Source organism: Lissotriton vulgaris, chromosome 4_1, assembly GCF_964263255.1.
Source record: "Lissotriton vulgaris chromosome 4_1, aLisVul1.2, whole genome shotgun sequence".
NCBI lineage: Eukaryota > Metazoa > Chordata > Amphibia > Caudata > Salamandridae > Lissotriton > Lissotriton vulgaris.
In genome coordinates this window covers 1516412562-1516425920 of record NC_141691.1, presented here as the reverse complement: position 1 = coordinate 1516425920, position 13359 = coordinate 1516412562, and the positions used below count along the sequence as shown (strand labels likewise).

Below are 13359 nucleotides of genomic sequence, written 5' to 3'. Positions count from 1 at the left end.
AGGAGTTTTAAAAACACTGCAACGTTCTTTGTATATTCAGCAGGTTTCGGTCACCAATACAAGTGCAAGATAACGTTGGTGATCAATGTACCTGCTGGAGAGAGATGGGAGCATGTTTTGTCTAGTGGCTGTTTTACTCATCTAAGGTAGCGCAGAGGGGTAATATGCCTGCTGCAAAGAACATGTACCATGCATATCAAAGAGGAATATGTTATGTGCATAGTTCAGTGGGTACTGCTTTGTGTTCACTTCCCGAATGAAAAGGACACTTGAATACATATGGCCTGGCAGATCGGGCTGGACTGTTCACATTGGGCGCAGGATCAAGACTGATTTGCATATAGGTGGGTCGAAACTGGAAGGGCATGGTGAGCAAAAAAACAATGGATTTAGGCCTAGATCTCTGTACTGGGGTGAATGTATGACATTGTTCTCCTTTCTGTCCATCAATTGTTCTTTTTGCATTTGTCACCCCGAGTGGGACAGGTATGCTCAGTCCCGTGCTCTCCATGCCACTGGAATCATGCTATCCTGGCTGATGAGGGCTGAAATCCCGAAACCGGTCCAAGGATGCTTGTTTCCAGTCCAGGGAGGACCTGGCCTGGCTGGACTGTTCCCATTGGGTGCAGGATCAAGACTGATTTGCATATGGCTGGCTCCAAACTGGAATGGCACGGTGAGCAAAGAAACAATGGATTTAGGCCCAGATCTCTGTACTGGGGTTAATGTATGACATTGTTCTGCATTCTGTCCACCAGGTGTTCTTTTTGCTATATTATAATTCCGTGAGTCTAGATTCTCCTGAAGAGTCCCTTTCTCTTCTGAGCCCTGCTTAACACATGTGTACAGGAGGAGCCCTGTATTCATGTCCTCTATGTTTGAGACGAAAAATAATCATGGATTTCTGAACAATGAGAGTAAAAGCATTAAAGGTAACATGTTGTTCCTGCTTATATTTCACACGCATTACATAAACCTGTATTCCCTATGAGTGTTTGCTTTTTCCAGAATTAAACCTCAAATAAACATATTTATCCATTGTTTTAATTAAATAACGTTATAAGCTGTAACTGGTCAGTGAAATGCTAAACGTACAAAAAATTGGTATGTTTTTCTATTTCTAGCCACACCCCTGACTCCGCCCACTGATTCAATCTTCGGTTATTCACGCCCCCTGATTCTCCACCCACAGTTCCTCTACTTTTTTTCCCACTTCGACCACTGGGTGTCTCCGATGATTGATGCGGATGGAACCTACATTTCAACCCCAGACCATGCAGACTGCAAACCAACTGCTCCAACAGGAACTTTGGCACACATAAGTAATCTCCTTCATATCCTGCATAGAGATTGCACAATAGAGATTGCAGAAAAGCCTTCAAATAGTCAGGTGAGTTCTCTGGCTCAAATAAAACTAATGGGTAACAAAGTCGTGTTGCAGAACTCCGAAATGTTTGTTCATGTGTGTACAGCAACACTGCTGCAGCCTCAGATGTGTGTTGTGTGCACCAAGGAGTTTTTCTCAACTAAAACCGTGCCATATATCCAAACAGCTACCTTGCACTTACTCAGGGTCATTGGAATTATGCGATTCTGCGGGTGCGGACATTTTTCGCATAGTTATGGATTTGCCGTGTTTGACATATGATCCAGCATAAGGCTATATAATTGCAGATTTACACTCAAAAAACCTGTTTCTAGCTCAAGCGATCAAAAGTTACTAAAAATCCGGCGATGCGAGTTGCTGCCAGGGGTTGACACTTCCAAAAGGTTGACTATCTTTTATTTGGGCATCGAACTAGTACTAATAAGGTGACCCCTTTGTCTAGACAGTGATAGCATATATAAACTAATGAACTTGTATTATCACAAAATGTGCTGTATTATGTCGCATAATTTGCATTTAATTGCTGCGTAATTTAGTAAAGTCTGCCACATAATGTGGTCCTTCCTTGCTGCATAATTCCCTGTACGTACTAGACGACATGCTTTGTCTCGAGGACAAAGGCCACATTTGTTTACCAAAAAATCCTAACTCACCAGGGCCTTCAGAACTGATGACATCAGGATAAATTTAATGAAGGCACTTCACGTGGGCTTTTGAGGACAGATCATATGTGGTTTTGCCTCGTTCTTCACCAAAAAAAATCCTCCTTCACCCAAAAATCTATACTACTATAATAAAGGAAGAACTTTGAGGCGGGTAAACTCGGGAACCACAGCGCCAATCCACACACCCGATACACCGTTGGAATTGTCAAGGTGTGCAGATGGTTATAGGCTATATAAAGAAAGAAAAAAAACGTTTTTTTAAAAATGTACAGTAAAAAAAAAAAAAGTAGTCCCTCCGAAGTAGCGCCGGCCGCGACGTGCGTGCTTACGTCAGGAGCGCGGGGAGGAGCGGCGTCCAGGAGCGCGACGAGGAGCGGCGGAAATGGCGCGGGGGAGGAACAGTGACGTGAGGAGCAGCGGACAGGCCAGCGGCGGTGCGAGCAGCGGACAGGCTGGAGGAGCGGCGGCTGAGGTAAGGGAGCAGCGGACATGGCGCGGGGGGGAGCGGTGAAGTGAGGAGCAGCGGACAGGCCAGCGGCGGTGCGAGCAGCGGACAGACGGGAGGAGTGGAGGCTGAGGTAAGGGGACCCATGTCGGGGCAGGCGGGGGACGGGCTGGGCGGGGGACTGGCTGGACAGGGGCCCGGGCTGCAGGAGAAAAGAAAATGCAGGCGGGGGTCAGGGCAGGCGGGGGTCGGCGCAGGAGAGGGTCGGGCCGGGCGGGGGCCCGGGCTGCTGGACAATGTCGGGGCGGGCGGGGGTCGGGGAAGCCTGTTGCTCCCGGACAAGGTTGGGACGGGCTGCTAGTAACAAGATAAAGGGACACTTCCATGTGGTGTCTCCAGGGTTCGATTTGATCTTCTACCTTGCTTAATCTGTGAACGAACCCTCAATGACCGAGGCGTTTCTGTGCACTAACATGTCAATGACACTCTGTACCTAAAATGACCACTTTACGCACAGAGGCTTTGCAAGACTACAGAACTAGATGTCTGAGAATTTCCTTATTTTAAACAGTTTTAAAACGGTTCCTCGTCCTCATGCTGTCTACCAGGAACATACTTCTAGACAATTTGAAACTTGAGGTTCTCTTCTCAGCACTATTTTGCATGTTAAAATCTCTTAACGCTAGCTCTTGCCCCTACTCATATCTCATTCATCAACAAATAGCAAAAAGCAGACAATTGTATCTTCATGCATTTAAAAACAGACAGGTAAAACTGCCTAACCCTGTGGCATTATGCATGATATAGCTCAATATGTAAATACGATGTGATGTTCTTTGACCTTGCTCTACTGGTAGAAATGTATTCACCCACTTTTCCAATGCATTTAATCAAATCTTAGATGATACATCAAGCACAGGAATTCATGTTAAAAGCCACTGGATACGGATGGCTTCCTTTCTTAAAAATAGAGCATTTCAGTGAACCCGTCCAACTTGTAGGATTCTCATTTGATATAACTATAGGAATGTACAATGGGCAAAGAAACAATGTAAAGTAGGATTTATCTTATACACCACACTTTGGATCCCATCCAATCCAGATACTTCACTCAGCTTAAAGTACTTACTAGCTTCCATGACCGAGATACTGGTGAACATCCCTTCCATATGCACCTAATGCCTCAGACCATTGGGGAACCGCAGTATATCATCTAGCTATCTCCACACTGAATTCAAATACTATCATAAGCTACCTCCAGTGTCTACTGCACTGCTCAAAGCAGCACACTGAGCGGCAAGGTTTGTCACCACTGCTTATAAATTTGACCAAATAACCCCCTGTTCTCCAAAAGCATGATCTCCAATGGCTACATTCCAATTCAATCTTTGGTACATGGCTTACAATGCCATCCACAGGAACAGGGGTCTCGAACCAGTCGATCACTAGCTACTAGTAGTTTGCAGAAGCCTTCAGAGCAGCTCACGGCTTTCAGTTCCATTTTAACAAAGAACTGCAATAAATTAGTGTTGAATTTTCCTTTTAAAGTTAAGGAAAGGCTATATGTATTTTATATTATTATAAGGCTGCAGATAGCAAAGCCTGACAATAAGCAGAGCTCCACTTAGATTTATGACCCATGCGGATGAAAGAGGTTCAGAGCTAAAGCACTGAGATATTTAACACTTAAATATAAGCAGTTCTCAACTCAATATTGGAGCATGAGAAAAAAAATATATTTTGGAATTCTTTTAAATGAGAGAAATTAAAATCAAGAGTTAACCTATTTATTAGGTTAACTCTTCATATTATTTTTCTCCCTTTTCATAGTGTCACATTTATCAACAGGAGGCATTTTGCTTCCAGTGGCTGGAGACACAGTGCCACATTTATAACTGAAAAATATAGTAATTTTCTTTTTAATGGGAGAAATATAATGTGCAGAATTTTTTTCCCTATTAGCACCATTTTTGCAGAATATTTTTCTGCACTTAAATTTTTCCCATTTAAAAATAAAATGTTTTTTTTTAATGTTGTATGAGTAATGGTGCCACATATGGCGCCAGGTATGTCATGTGCCATAAGTACATAAAACGCAAGCTCAGTCACCCCTACACACATATCCCACTCTTTGACACACATGTTCATACATCCCCACTGACCATGCACTCACTGGCGTACATGGCAGCCCCACCATAATTACCCCTAGTCACAGTATTTTCTTCAACCCATAGTATTGGGCACCATGGACATTTGGTTTAAAGTCAGTGAAGCTGGGCGAGGGGTTGTCTGGTAACGATGCGCGAGTTGCTTGGCCTTCAGTAGCTCATGACTATTTTCACTGATGAGAAGTAGCCCTCATTACAGAAAATATTTGATACTACTGCATTAGAACAAACCTCCTTATTTAGCTAAAATGCTTTACATTAATGGTAGCCAGAGAGCTTACAGAATGAGAACTACCATCCAACTTCAGATATATCATTCCAAAACAGTTCTAAAGAAATCCTTCAGGGTTGTCACAACTACCACTTGGCAATCCCTCGTCCAGAAATTAGGGAGAAACATGCACTTCATGCTTTCAGAAATATCTTAAGAGTCACACTGTCTGCCAGTTCCTAATGCCTTACGAGTTTCAATTAATACACCTATTGCATACCTATTTATTGTTGTAGTCATTCATTAAAAAATAAACTGCCTTGCAGTGGTTCTTAAACTACAGCCTAAATATCCCAAAGGGGGCCGCAAAGCCTGCTCAGGGGATCCATGACTACTTAGAAAATGAACCATCATTAACAGATTAGTAGAGTGTATATAAATAAAGAAGCAAAATGTCCAATTGAAAATTAAAAAAAAAATCTGTTAATGTGTAGGAATTTGGATTTAGAGGATACAAATTAATTTAGTAACCTCAAATTGGTTCACAGAAGCATTGCAAGCGTAAGCATGAAACATTATAAATATAGGGTGGGCAATAAATGCCCTCAATTGAATTTGATAAACTACAACCTTACTACTAATTTTTTTTTTAAATATGTGTTTATGAATTAAATAAAATGTAATCTTTTGTGTAGTTGTTTGATGAATACTTCTTTCTGTATATTTTGTGTAATCTTTGTGGTTCAAATCTTCGACAATGCTTAGGCCGAGACCCCCGGCTTCCAGTAATGACTCAGTAGGATTCTCTGGATTCCAATAATTATTCAGTGGGGTCCCTGTAATGATTACATGGGGGGTCTCAGAAGATAAAAGGTCAAGAACCACTGGCTTAGGGCATTTACACTTTACATTTTCTTTGTATTGCCAAATCTAATGTGAAAATAGGTTATCTATAAAGCACCCCAATATCATGCAGCCCACGAGTTATCTAGTAAAATGTTAAATAAATACACAATTTATACGAAAATAAATAAATAATGATAAGATGTGATACAATTATATTAATTCAAAACAAAAAGACTGTCGCTACTGTCATGTTTAGTGCAACACAAATATAAAAGGGCCGATTACAATACAGCCTGGAAAGGCTCCGACCGAAAAGGGCCACATCCTAATATGCAGGTTGGATTACTTTCCGACCGCCTCGTCTTGATGGAGGCAGTCAGAAAGGAATCGGACCGGTCATTCCGGCTGGCTTCCGACAGGCTCTGAGAGCCCTACCGCCAGTCGGAATGAGGCCTGTAATCTGAAGGGGGGATCTTTCCGCCCTTGAGATTACAATGCACGGTTTCCGACATGGTTTCCATGCAGGTCGGTCCGATATGGAAACCATTTCGGAAAGCGTGTTAGGTTTTCCCCAGCAGTGCCCCCTTTGGTGCACGGCCTCCGGTTGAGGCCGAGGCAGCACGTATAGTGCCCCCCTGTTGATCTGCACCTCCAATTTCACTATGGGAGCATGCATTACGGCCGATTTACAGCCGTAATGCATGCTCCGATAGTTAAATATAGGAATACGACCGAACAGTGTTCGGACGCATCCTATTGAGGCGGTAGGGACCGACGACCGGGTGTCAGTCAGTCCCATGACCGAGTCGGTGTTTTCGCTCGACATCTTCATGAGCCCCTTAGTGCAATGAACCAAAAAAGGATTGCACTTCATAAAGTACATCCCCACGCCAGACAGGATGCATATCTGCTTGGAGACCTCTAGGACAGCTACATGGATTGAGAAAAATGTCTATGAAAGACTTTTTGTTTGACCCCATAATAAACCTTGAAGAACAAAAGCTGCAATTATGATCATCCTACTGCATCAAAAACAGATAATTCCTGCCAGTGCAAAACTCAGTATATGGACTCACATCACAGATCAGTGTGGTGCAAAATTTGCACACATATTTATTAGCTTAAACGGTATCCTTTGGTGCAACATTTGTGTTTGTGAATCTATGACATGATGCACCCAGAATTCACAACTAGTGTGTATCGAAATATAATCATGTTTATCAGCCTTTCATCTAAGGACCAACTCCAAGTGGTTTAAATTGCTGGCTATGACCTCAACATTACAAGAGTTTCTGTTCCTATGGTACAGGATAGTTGATGAGAATCAGCTGACTAGCATGTGAACTCAGCAGAGCTGTGCAAGTCCAATTGTTAGAGAAATAAGGAGGCATGGAAGCGGAGAGGACATTTTATTCCCACTGTAAATCACAGTGAAGGGATTACATAGCTGCTCAGGGCAGACTTGAGGGAGCCCAGTTTAATTTCCGCTCCACTGGAATGAACATTATCCACATGTCCCAGATTAATTGCTGTGACTCAATATATGCCAAGACTATTATGAACCAACATGTGAATCCGATATCTAAAAAAATAACTCACTTTTTAAATCAACTAAAATGCCCACCTCAAAAGGATGATATGAATGCCTGATCAGTCACCAGAAAGTAAATTGTAGTACTGAAGCTAGATTTAGGCATAACTCTTAATCTGATTTCTCTTATTTTTTTAATACTGCAAACAGGTTTTCTTGTGCTAATGCTAACCATTCAGTTAGAGCCTCAATTGTATGAAGTACCCCAGATTAAAGTGTCTACGTATGCTAAAGTTATATATTTTTTAAGATAAATATTGAGGCAGCATATTAAGAAATCAAAGTATATTTTGCCTCCTCTAAAGTCCCAAAATGGTTATTCACTTATATCCGAAAGGCATGATAACACATACGTTTGCATGTGCCTAGAAATCAACTGCTCTCAAAATCAGAGATGTTCCCCATTTAAAAAAAAAACAATTAAAGAACCTCATAAAGAATGTAAAGAAAGTGTCACATAACTGGGATAAAATGTTAAAGGCAATCCAAAGCTGAGAAACAATGGCAATTCAGTAATTAATTGCCAAGTCTCTAGGGACCAAGAAGGGAAGTGAAAAATGTCACCATTCCAAAGAAGTGGAAAGATGAAGCTTATAAGTAGTTTGGCGTGATTCAGCTAGAAGTCTCAACTATGATCCAGCAAACTCCACTTTACTAATAAAATGGAGTTGGTGATTACAGCTATGAAAAAACTCCTTGGCATCAGGTCCAGATGGTTGGGCAGCACTGCATTAAAAGAATTGCCTAGATCAACGGTTCTTAACCTTTTGACTCCTGATGACCATCACTGAATATACTGGAATCCATGGACTCCGATGAATCATTATTGAAAAGTGGGGATCCCCACTGAGTCATTATGCGAAGCCTGTGGGCCTGGCCTCATCAATTTCAATGATTGGAACTGCAAAATACACAAATGCAAATATTTTATTTAATTCACAAACAAATATTTAAAAAACTCAAAATGTAGTTTAAATGGGATGGTTGGCACTTTTCGAAATTCAACCAAGGCCACCCATCATCTATATTTTATTCTGTTTGTTGCACTTGTAATGACTGCTTTCATGAATCAATCTGAGAACACAAACTTAATTTTTAGCCTCCAATTTAAAATGACTTCACATTTACAGAACGTTTTAGAATTCTCAATTTTACATTTTGCTTCTTTATTTATATACACTTTACTAATCTGTTAATATTATTACACTTTTTAAGCAGCCACAACCCCCCACAGGAGGCTTCAAGGTCCCCTAGGAGTCCCCAGACCACATGTTAAAAACTACTGGTCTAGAGGGTGAACATCTGTCCTCAAGTCTGTGTGCAGTGCTATTATTGGCACAAGGGTTGCTCCAAACAGATGGACAGGCTTGTTATGCGATAGGGAAGCTGCTTCATATGGTGAAGCTGGAAAGCAAAGAACTACTAGTTTCATTGTTGAGAAGTGTGCAATTGCGATTTACTAACACATTTGCTGCAAAAATGCCCAAATGGCAGCGAATTTGTACCTGACAAGGCTGGTTCTTGCTGTGGAGTTAAGCATGGATGCACACCAACCCATCTGCTGATCAATATTTTCTAATCAAATATAGAAATGATACTACAGAGGGTAAACCGCTTACTCCCAAAAATTGACCCAATACTTCCTCATTGTGTGCCAATGACAACCTACTCCTTGATTAAATGCCTAAAACATTTGTAATTATACTTGCCAAATATTGCACTAAAACTCAACTGACAGTGAATCTAACAAAAACAAAAATAATGTTTGGTGAAAAAAGATCGAGGTTGTTGGATTAAACATAAAAAACAGATTCTCAGAGTACTTTTACTTCCAAGTATTAACTGATGATCGACTCTCAAAGGAACTTCAAATACATAGAAACAACTAGGTAAATTTAACATAGAAGGCTTGAAATCGTTTTAATATGAAATTTAGAAAGCTAACACTGCAACCACTATTGAAAGCATTCAGCATGTAGTGCTCATTTTAAACCGCTAGTGACACATGCCACCACAGTCGGTGACTAACTTCATAAATATCTAGACCAGGGGTCTCCAAACCGGTCCTGGAGGGCCGGATCCATGCCAGATTTTAAAATTACTACATGTATCTCAATGGGGATATCCAAAAAATCTGGAATGGATCCGGCCCTCCAGGACCGGTTTGGAGACCCCTGATCTAGATGCATTGGTGGTCTGATTTGGAGAGAGACCAAGTTGGAACTTCTTCAGAAATCCAGAAAAGGCAGCTGTGCTAAATGCAGTTACATTATAAATCTTACATATAACATGTAAGCATGCCTTGCAGATTTTTCACCTTAAGACTTTTAAATTCAGCCAATTGTCTCCCTAAACTTTTTGACAAACCTGGAAACGATGAGGCGCCTGTTTAAAAAAACTAGTGAAAATAAAGATGATGTACTGGCTTTACTAACAGGGTTTGCTTTACAAACATACAAAGAAATCCTATAAAATGCAGATGGTCTTCTTGAAGCTGGGTCATTTCATAAATATTTCATTGATGGTCGCACAATGGAAGACACTACAAATACATGTTCTTCCAGTTACAGTAATTACCGTATTTGAGATTGCTTTGACAAGGGGTTAAGTCTCCTTGTGGAGAAAATTGTTATTATGGACAATTTCACAGTGTGTTTGACATGAGATATCTTACAGGAGTTTGAGTCACTCCAAATCCTGAGGGATATGACTTCTTGGGCAAGAGAAGAAGGAGATACATTTTTGGTTTGTGATTGACAAAGCCATGTGGAATTGACATTTGGGCAATCTTCTTGAGAAAGGAGAGTGAATTCCAAATGCTCAAAATTTTCTGTAGAACGGTACAAGTTATTCAAGTCGATTTGAGGGCTAGTACTATCTTAAATTTGACCCCACTATATAACATTAGCAGCAGACCTTCGCTGTTAATATTTAACTAATAAAAGCAAACTTTGGCAGCACCAGGAGTGGACACAAATAGGTAGAAGGGAAGTATCAAATACAATTATAAAAGATCTAGCCCGCAGACAATACAGTTCTCTTTAAACTGCAACTTCTCTTCTCAACACAGAAAGGGCAATGAGCACAATTTTAAAATTCAATGTGCTTCTCCACAGGAACTCGTTACCAAGCCATCAATGTCAGAGGTGGGTGAGTCTGCACATTAATGAGGAAAGACGAACCAAGGATCTGCTTTGGCTCTAAGAGCCTGTGCATGAGCCGAACCATGACATTTTTGGCCAGTAATCTGTGCAACAAATATGTAGAAATATGATAAAGTCTCTTTAAAAATACAAATGTATTTTCTTAATGCAGAAGTGCTTCTCCTTAGTAAATTAGATGGTATTACTGCACTAGAGGCATTAAAAGTGATAGTTTCTAAATATAAACTTACATTCATGGCCCTGCATTGAAAACAATGCCAATAGTAAACTAAGAGGCAAAACAGTTGTCATGTGTACCATAGACGTGGCCTACATTTCTATTATGAATGGATCAGCATTATAGTTTATTTAAACATTTACAAGAAATGTTTGCACATTGAACATATTGAAGTTACACATTTAAAGGTGCCCTCATGTAATACGAAAGCAAAAGTAGGCTCGGTGAAATAACAATTGCCTAGGATCACAAATTTTGGTCAAGTGAGGAAGCTGTGATTGATCAGAATTATTCTGGTTTCAACTTGTGAAAATCAACACTCGATAGGTGCCTCTTTCTCTCAATCAGGGTAAATGCTACTGCTTTGTCTTTAATTGTTGGTGCACGAGTTTAGAGCATGGGTGGACGGCAGACCCACGTGAAAGCTGGGCTGGAGAGTCCAAGCAGATCTCAAGCTGAGCCAGAAGCATGGATCTGACTCAGGCTTTCATTGCCTCACCCACCTATAATCAATGTTATTCACTGTCCTGCTGTGTGGAAGGATAAAGGGCAGTGCTTTAAATTGGCAGGTACTCTACGGTACCGAGCACCTGCATTTTTTAATTTGAAAGCGTGAGTATCTGCACTTCTCATCACTGCTGTAATACATTTAACAGAAGAGTACCAGCACTAATCAGGAGCAACCAGGCACTCTAAAGATATATACCTGCACTTCTAGGTTTATATTTAAAGCATTGATTAAGAGCTATCAAAACCAGCATTTCAAAAGTTCAGGGCGCATGAATACACGAGTGTTGCTGGTCCCCAGGTGAAACTCAAACACAGAGAAACTCACACCAGACTATGATCCCCACTATTAAACCACAAAGAAATTCCAGTACAATGCCAGTATCGTACAATGGGCCCTCGCTGCTTAACTTGTTAAAGAATAATTCCAAAGTTATGCTCAGAAGCCTTCGGCCTGTGCTATCAGAAAATAGGGGGTGCCGAATACCAGGGGTTCCTAGTGGAGATGCCACCTTATGCCACTTTAATATGCTACTAGGAAGTCCTTATCCCTTTATGTTACTCCTGCAGAATCTTTTGGACCTTGCTTCTCCGTTCTCACTGTTTTCCCACATTTCTCTTCCTTCTCCTTTCCCCTTGTATGTTTATCTCTCTCTTACTGTGCATCAATGACTAGTGAGGAAAACGAAGTGTTGGTACCCAAAGATAAGTGCCATTGGGCCCCACCAGATCATATTAATCAATGAACACCTGAAGGAAGTAACAACGCTCACATCCTAGAGTAACACACATCCCGTAAGCAAAACTAAGAAGCCAGCCCACATATGATCTCAACGTCTCGGAGTCTAGAAGCCCTAGGGATCACCTGGTCAGTTTACACACTTTAAAGGGCTAAAGAGGTGGGAATTACCCTAACGCATACGATACAAGGCAACGAAAAAGAAAGCTGGGCAGGTATAAAACGCCAACAAAATTCAACGAGGGCTGCGTTGCATATCTTAGCGCAGGAAGACATCTTAATCTAGGGAACCTTGAGAAATTATCATTTAATGCTTAAGCTGATGTGCTCGTCTTCCTTATTAAGTGGCCCTGTCGGGATAGTTATGAATTCGCAAGTAGGGCTAAATATAAACACTGCACTTCTCGATCCTCTCTGTTTCCGTCTCTCACCCTCTTCCTAGCACCCGGGTTGGGCCTGAGATTAGCCAGGGTCACTCTGGGGAGGCTCCGTAGAAGCTGCCAACCCTTGTCGCCTGCGCCCCCTGACGCTGCCATGCTTCCTGCCAAAGCCAAGGACACTGAAACGATGCGCTGAAGTCGGAGACATAGAAGAGCGACTAAAGAGTGAGCAAACACCATTTCAGACCCAGTACAGTGAGGTTTAAACAAGACACTTCTCGATGGCGGCCATATTAGGTGTGGATAAGACATGCGAGGGCGCTATGGCAGACAATTATGGCATCGGATTTTAGGCTTAGAAACGCCCGAAAAGACCACTGTCTTGAGCACCGTTTCTCCTCTCAGTGTGAATTACTGTTATATCTTTAAAAGATAACTCGTACGAACCGTCGAATGCAATATATGATTCCGTTTTCGGGTATGAAAATTACATTGAAATAGAAGACGGTAAGAGCTTTCCATAGAATACCTCCAGCACAAATCGGCCATGTTCCAATGGTTACAACTGTTTCTCTATTTTCTGCTTTTTTTTATAGTGCGAACTCTCCCCGCAGGCATTTAAGCTGACGAGGTTGTGTTACTTGCCTAGAAGCACAGGATGTTTAGCGACGCCGAGGTTCGAACATGATTTCCTAGTTCGAAAGTCGTCAGCTTCTTACTTTTTCTGTGTTAACATTGGAAGTTGTGAGAGTTGTTTTCTTTTTGTTTGCTTTGAATACTTTGGAAACCAAGCTTATACTAACATAACTGTGTTTACATTGTTCTCCATCTTGAATTGATGTAACAAAACACCCTATGCTCTGCGAGGCATGTTATATTCGAGTATGGACTTAAAGCTCCGCCCATACTTTTAATTTCCTTGTGTCATTGTCCTTTGTAAATGCTGGCTTCTGATTCGTTAATAGGCTTGTTAGTTCCTCCTTAGTACCGCCTTGTCTTCATTTTTAACCTCCCATGTGGACTGGCCTTTTTTTTAGGT

At 41.3% G+C, this 13359-nt stretch overlaps 1 protein-coding gene across 1 annotated transcript in view; it reads right to left on the bottom strand.

Annotated features, from left to right (window-relative positions):
- Window positions 1-12526, bottom strand: part of MRPL15 (mitochondrial ribosomal protein L15) — a 35626-nt gene extending 23100 nt beyond the window's left edge. The window contains exon 1 of the mRNA XM_086965755.1: window positions 12372-12526. Within this exon, the coding sequence (XP_086821881.1) occupies window positions 12372-12476 (105 nt within the window). The 5' untranslated portion in view covers window positions 12477-12526. The remainder of the gene's footprint in view (window positions 1-12371) is intronic.
- Between the last annotated feature and the right edge of the window lie 833 nt (window positions 12527-13359).